This window comes from Tachysurus vachellii, chromosome 2 (genome assembly GCF_030014155.1).
Source record: "Tachysurus vachellii isolate PV-2020 chromosome 2, HZAU_Pvac_v1, whole genome shotgun sequence".
Classification (NCBI taxonomy): domain Eukaryota; kingdom Metazoa; phylum Chordata; class Actinopteri; order Siluriformes; family Bagridae; genus Tachysurus; species Tachysurus vachellii.
The window spans coordinates 24,080,323-24,087,748 of record NC_083461.1 but is presented as its reverse complement, the minus strand read 5'-3'; the positions used below and the strand labels follow the sequence as shown (position 1 = coordinate 24,087,748).

At 41.2% G+C, this 7,426-nt stretch overlaps 1 protein-coding gene across 1 annotated transcript; it reads right to left on the bottom strand.

The window, feature by feature from the left end:
• Nucleotides 1-6,024: 6,024 nt before the first annotated feature.
• Nucleotides 6,025-7,088, bottom strand: LOC132860279 (interferon a3-like). Its single transcript, XM_060891430.1, has 5 exons — nt 6,957-7,088; nt 6,760-6,834; nt 6,509-6,655; nt 6,264-6,341; nt 6,025-6,141 (listed from the first exon to the last, which is right to left on the bottom strand). The coding sequence occupies exons 1-5, from the start codon at nt 7,086-7,088 to the stop codon at nt 6,025-6,027; spliced, it is 549 nt and encodes a 182-aa protein (XP_060747413.1).
• Between the last annotated feature and the right edge of the window lie 338 nt (nt 7,089-7,426).

The following is a 7,426-nucleotide window of genomic DNA, read 5'->3' as shown; positions in this document are numbered from 1 at the left end:
TCTGTAGGCCGTCTCATCGTTGTCGGTGATCAGGCCTATCACCTTTGTGTCGTCAGCGAATTTGACGATGACGTTGGAGCTGTGTGTGGCTGCAAGTAAGTAGTGATGTGCGGATCGATACTAAAGTATCGATATTTACGATCCCAACGTCTCCTGCTCTAGTATCGATTCTCATATAAAAAGATCGATATTTAAACTCAGTAATTTGGAGTGAGTGTTTATGTTATCATAAGTAACTTGCTGTCACCAGAAAAGTCTAATTATATCCGATTAGGGGAAGGAACTACTTCTCATTCCGCCTGTCAGGTGTGTGTGCACTGCGCCTCTCCAACGGAGCCGGCCGCTGCAGCCCTTTATTTTCCCGCTACGAAGACTGCAGACTGAAGAGTGACTATGGCTGAGCGCAAAAGGAGTCATGTCTGGCTGTATTTTAGCTGTAAAGACAGCAGTGACGCTGTGTGTGATGTGTGTGGAAAGACAGTGAAATACAGTGTAACACTACAAACCTCGCTAAACATCTGAGGATAAGTCATAAGAGTGAATATGATGATATAATGAAACGGCGGTCTGAGGAGGAGGTCCAGGGCGAGAAGACGCAATGTGTTAGGGCAAGAAAGACTTCAATCAGTGAGTCATTTAGCAGCAGCGGCAGAAGTTATCCAGGTACAGAGAGATAGCGTGATAGTCACTGACTGGGGGAAAGTTATTTACGTCTGTTAAGGCTTTAGTTTTTTAATGTTGACGAGTTTCCCGGAATCCCAGCATTCTTACAACAAGCTAACAGAAAGCAGTTTGTTCAAATAGAAAATACTAGTGAAACATGAAGTAAGCTATCCTAATGAAATAAATGCAACGAGTAGCTTTCCCGTGGATATAGAATATTTTGTTTCAAAACAAATGTTTATGTTTATTGTAAAAATGTTTATTATGTTTATTGTAAAAATAAAATTGAGGTACTGATTTTCCAGGGTGCCTGATTTGTTGTTAAGAACAGCAAAAAGTGGATATGGAATATTTTGTGACAAGGTTGAGAGTCAAATTTTTTTATTTGTGTGTAATTTTCAACCTGTTTTACAAGTCTGAGATTTTATTTATAATTAAATAATATGCGAATAGTTTATTGTCTTGTCATTATGCAGCTATAATTTGGAATTGGTAAGCCTAAAGCCTACTTTTTTACTTTACTTTAAACTAGTTGTCATATCACACTACACATAAAATACGTAAAAAGTATTAGTAGTGGTATCGGTTTCGGCAATACCAGCCTGGGTATTACTTGGTATCGGATCGAATAGGAATTAAGTGGTATCGCACATCACTAGCAATAAGGGAGGTTTGGCGAATCACTGCTCCTATATTGCGTTACGCACGTCCGCACACTCTACGGAGAAGCACAGGCACGCGCAGCGTGCACGCGCAGTCAGAGCTGGAGGCATTTATCTATAACGTTAATCAGCGGAAAGCCGCAAAGACGGCAACCAAAAGCAGTGAAATTTCACTATTCTTATTACAAGAGTTGATAGCACAAACAAAATATTAATGCAAACAGTCCATTCAATACTAAATAAAAATAACATTTATTGATTTGTTGAATACAGTCATTAATAAAAAAATATTCACAATTTTTTTTTATTAATGACTGTATTCATTGGACACACTGTTTGTAGAGAATGTACACATACATGAACTGATTTGATTCAAGACTGGCATCATGCATAAAATTTTGGTGTCCACTTTTGCCATTTAATAATACCATAACCTTTGGCTTAATATGTAGTCATATAATATATAATATAAACTCTTCTTGTTTTAAATTCTCACTGAGGGCTAAGCCCCCTAAAGATGAAATCCTAGAACCGCCTCTTATGCCTACCGAAAATCACTGAAATTTTACTATTTACTTTTACTTCAAATACTTAAGTACATTAAATATCAGAAAATTAATTTTGATACTTAAGTACAGTATATATCAGATACTTTAAGACTTTTACTTGAGTAATATTCTAAAAGGTAACTTTCACTTATACCAAAGTCTTTTTCTAGTACGATACTTGTACTTTTACTCAAGTATTGCTTTCTAGTACTTTATACAACATTGGTCTTTTCTACAGTCAGATACAGTCTGATAATTGTGTATTGATGAGGAGGTTGTTGTCCTGAAAGACCACATGGATTCGCCATCTTCTCTTTGAGTGTCCGAATCCTTCACGAAGCGGAGCACAACTGCAGCTGGAACAATCTCTGAATTCCTCGGGATGGGTAGAAAAAGAGAAGAACTGTAGAGGAATTGTATGTGTGTGTGTGTGTGTGTGTGTCAGTGTTTGCGTGTGTGTGTGCGCGCGCGCGCGTGTGTGTATGTGTGTGTGTGAGTGTGTGTGAGTTTCAGTGTGTGTGAGTGTGTGTGTGGTATACTGCGACATTTACATTTATCATCTCAAATTGTTCTATTCATTCATGTAACGTTCTGTCTGAAATATTTAGATGTTTTAATAAACTTGAGACTCAAGTCATTTTCTCAACGTAAACCATGCTGACGCAATTGTGGGCGTGTCCAGGTTTGAGTATGCGGTCATCGCGGCTTTACCTGTGTGTGAGATTAACACCGGAGTCTGCCGGAAATTCTGCTGAAAGATAAACAGAAAGCGCAGAACCTCAAACAGCGTGTGAGAAACACCATCGAAATGAAAACGATTTCAGTTTATTAATGAAGATGAACTTTACATCCGGAAACAAGTCGACAAGGAGAAACTCGCAGGAGATTTTACAAGCTTGTCGATAATTAACACATTTTACAGGCTTTTTAATAAAATTAAGTATCACATGAGGTCTAATTCTTTACAATTCAATGCCAGAGCGATAAATAAGTCCAGGATCAAAATAAACACGAAGGGGAAGATGTCAGCGTTCAGGAACAGAATAAACATCAGCAGGAAAAAAGATTTCTATATGTTGAGTTTAGAAATGTTTCAAGAGTTTTCTCTTTATACTTTTATTTCTGTCGTCCCGTATTGAGTCATTTCCCGTTTAAATGATTCGGAATCAGGTTCTAAGTTCATCCTTTTTCTTTTATGAATATGAAACTTTCCAACAAAAAATTAAAATCACTGCAAAGAGAAAGAAGTGTCTTTTTACACCTCAGTGTTAATTCAATAAAATCCATTTGTCCAGTTTTGTTTTTATGAAATGTTTCATCAATCCAAAACAGACAGATACAAGAATTCACACCAGCACAATTAAAGAATATTTGTTTTTAAATTAAACCATAATTATGAAATATTAAATCATCATTTTGTTCCTAATATAAAAAACAGCCTAATGTCCAGCATTAGATTCACGTATGTTTAATTTTTTATGTTATTCTTCCCATTTTTGTGCTTTATCATTTATCATTTTGTGCTGTCTCATTTACAATAAAAGCTTGGAATTTCTATTCAATTCTAATTAAATTTTATTTGTATAGTGATGGAAGCAGAGGCAGAGGGCTCAGTTGAGGACTCATCGATCCCCCAAGCTGAGGTCATTGAGGTGGTTGAGGAGCTCCTCAGTGGCAAGGCACCGGGGGTGGATGAGATCCGCCCTGAGAACCTCAAGTCTCTGGATGTTGTGGGGCAGTCTTGGTTGACACGCCTCTGCAACATCGCGTGGCGGCTGGGGACAGTGCCTCTGGACTGGCAGACTGGGGTGGTGGTCCCTCTGTTTAAGAAGGGGGACCGGAGGGTGTGTTCCAACTACAGGGGGATCACACTCCTCAGCCTACCCGGAAAAGTCTATGCCAGGGTACTGGAGAGGAGAATTCGGCCGATAGTCGAACCTCGGATTCAGGAGGAACAATGCGGGTTTCGTCCCAGTCGTGGAACACTGGACCATCTCTATACCCTCACCAGGTTGCTGGAGGGTTCATGGGAGTTTGCCCAACCAGTCCACATGTGCTTTGTGGATCTGGAGAAGGCATTCGACTGTGTCCCTCGTGGTGATCTGTGGGGGGGTGCTCTGGGAGTATGGGGTCCGGGGCCCTCTGCTAAGGGCTGTCCGGTCCCTATATGACCGGAGCAGGAGTTTGGTTCACATTGCCGGCAGTAAGTCAGACTTGTTTCCGGTGCATGTTGGACTCCGGCAGGGCTGCCCTTTGTCACCGGTCCTGTTCATTATTTATATGGACAGGATTTCTAGGCGCAGTCGGGGGCCGGAGGGAGTCTGGTTTGGATTTCGTCTCTGCTTTTTGCAGATGATGTTGTCCTGTTGGCTTCTTCAAATCAGGACCTTCAGCGTGCACTGGGACGGTTTGCAGCCGAGTGTGAAGCGGCAGGGATGAGAATCAGCACCAAGTCCGAGGCCATGGTTCTCAGCCGGAAAAGGGTGGCTTGTCCCCTTCAGGTTGGTGGAAAGCTCCTGCCTCAAGTGGAGGAGTTTATCTTGGGGTCTTGTTCACGAGTGAGGGAAGGATGGAGCGGGAGATCGACAGGCGGATCGGTGTATCTTCTGCAGTGATGCGGTCGATATACTGGTCTGTTGTGGTGAAGAAAGAGCTGAGCCGTAAGGCGATCCAGTCGATGTACGTTCCTACCCTCACCTATGGTCATGAGCTTTGGGTCATGACCGAAAGGACAAGATCCCGGATACAGGCGGCCGAAATGAGTTTCCTCAGCAGGGTGGCTGGGCGCTCCTTTAGAGATAGGGTGAGGAGCTCGGTCACTCAGGAGGAGCTCAGAGTAGAGCCGCTGCTCCTCCACATTGAGAGGAGTCAGCTGAGGTGGCTCTGGCAACTGTTCCGGATGCCTCCTGGACGCCTCCCTGGGGAGGTGTTCCGGGCATGTCCAACCGGGAGGAGGCCCCGGGGAAGACCTAGGACACGCTGGAGGGACTATGTCTCTCGGCTGGCCTGGGAAAGCCTCGGTATTCCCCCGGAGGAGCTGGAGGAAGTGTCTGGGGAGAGGGAAGTCTGGGTGTCCCTGCTCAGACTGCTGCCCCCGCGACCCGGCCCTGGATAAGCGGTAGAAGATGGATGGATATATCGATGGATTGTATAGTGATTTTAACATTGGACATTGTCTCAAAGCAGTTTTGCAGAACACAAGAAATATAGTACAGGAAGTTTAATATCATACAAAAGTTCCAGATTAATATAGACTTGTATTTAAATGTCTGGCTAAAGAGAAATGTCTTTAATCTGGGAATCAGAAGCTTTACTTTCTTGAATAAAGTAAGATTATTTACCTTCTGTACAGTTTTCTTGAACTGATTTGTTTTACCTCTGGCATTAACAGACCAAATAGAAATGGACACTTAACAAAATAAAAAAAAAGTTTAGATGTAATGATGTAGCTAGGGCTGGATTTCAGGTCTGACCCCACCTTGAATTATTGTTCAGTTCCCAATGCTTATTCATTGATGGATAACGTCACACACACATGCAGCTCACTGGATTTACTTTTATATAAACGTTATTCTGGTACAATTGCTGCACAAACATTGGATTCGATGTCAGATGTGTTTTGCACAGCAATCACACTGTAATGTTCAGGAACAGTCGTCAGACTCATCGTAATATTGTAGAAACCGACTATGAAGATAAAATTGTTAAAGACATCAACTGTCAGCTTTATAAACTCCAGTATTTAGTAATAAGTGAATAACACATACACAACTGAGGTATTTTTATGTAATTTTTATTAAGATGCGCTCAATTGCAGTATAACTGTAACAGGATCTTGAACTGACATCTTCAAAACTTTCACAGTGCAGGTGCATAAAGCATGAATGAATAAATACATAATTTATTTGTAAATAAATTTTAAATAGAAATACTTAAGAAAATAAGGCATGATCAATGTTTCATAATTTAACACACATATACTTTTAAAATAAATAATTTCATTACAAAATTAAATAGATCATAAGAAAAACCAATTCAACTAAAAGCTGAGCAGTTGGAGGTAAAGAGGCTTTCACAACAGCCAGTAGCTTTTCTCTGGCAGTTCTGTGAATTGGTCTCAGAGCCGTCCGGTTTCCACCGCAATGATCTGCTTATGATTGATTGTCGTTTGCAGCAAGATTCCCAGAGACAGCAGGGAAAAAGTCCAACAGCCCGAAGAGTTGAAGCAGCTCTTTTCTGATCCACTCCCAGGCCTCGTTCTTCTCCTGCTGTAAAGTTAAATCCCGATATTTTAGTATTTCAGCTCATCGTCAGACCTTTACTTTAAAAATATCTTTCTGTCTCTGTTGTAATTTGTGTGTGAAAAAGGGATGATGAATAAATTGCTGACCTTCTCGTTCTTGGTGAGATCTCTTAGTCTTTTGAAGTATAAGGGCAATCGTTTGTTCTTTTTCATTTTGTGATCAAGCTGTGATAAAAAAAAAAAAAAAACACATTAAAAGAGTACATTATGCTTGGATCACTTCGATTTGATCAAAAATCAGTCCATAAACCTCATGTCTACTTTACTGTCCAATGTTCATCTCACACCTGATTGAGACATTTAGAGAGGACAATGAGAAAACGAGCACTCACACATGAGCGTAGTCCGTTGGCCTGCTGATCCAGCAAATGTAAGAAAGTTTCCAGCTTGTCCTTGTTCCAGGACACAGAGTCCGGCTCTTCCAATAGCCGCGAGACCTCGTCCAGAGTCTGAACGATGAACCAGATCTGCTTCTCAGGCTGAGGGAGAAAGGAGGGAGATGAGGATGAAGGAGGAAGACACACGGAATAACAGGACATGTACAACAGTTTCTGTATGTGAAAATCATCATTAATGTATTAACCTGAGTATGGCTGTGATTAAAGAACCAGTGATGCCAGTTATCCGGGATGGAGGAGTTGATGTTGATTTCCTCTCCCTGAATGTATGGAAACAAGACAGATGTTAGCAAAATAATGAAGATAGATAGATAGATAAATAGATAGATAGATAGATAGATAGATAGATAGATAAATAGATAGATAGATAGATAAGACATACCATTTCTCTAAGCAGTCCTAAACATGTCCCATGGTGCTGTTTGAATTTGAGGTTCATCCATCGGCAGCTGAAGCCACAGCTCAAACTGCACAGAGTCAAAATGACACAAAGGTGCATCAAACGTGAAGACATTATATTCCCAGTATACACACTCTACTCTCAGCAGACTGGTATTCCTAATAAGACTGTGAAGTTCTCTACACTTTACTCTCACCATCGTGTGCACTGTTAATACTCAGTATTTATAAACAAGTGAGATGCACAATGTAAAGAAAGTCTTACGAGTGGAATTTCACTTTCTGAAAGCAACCAAAAAACCAAATGTCACACCTATGAAAATATACCGCTAGGTGTGTGTGCGTGTGTGTGCTTGCGTTTGCGTGTGTGAGTGTGTGTGAGTGTGTGTGTGCGCGCGCGCGCGCGTGCGAGTGTGTGTGTGTGAGTTTGTGTGTGCGTGTGTGAGTTTGTGT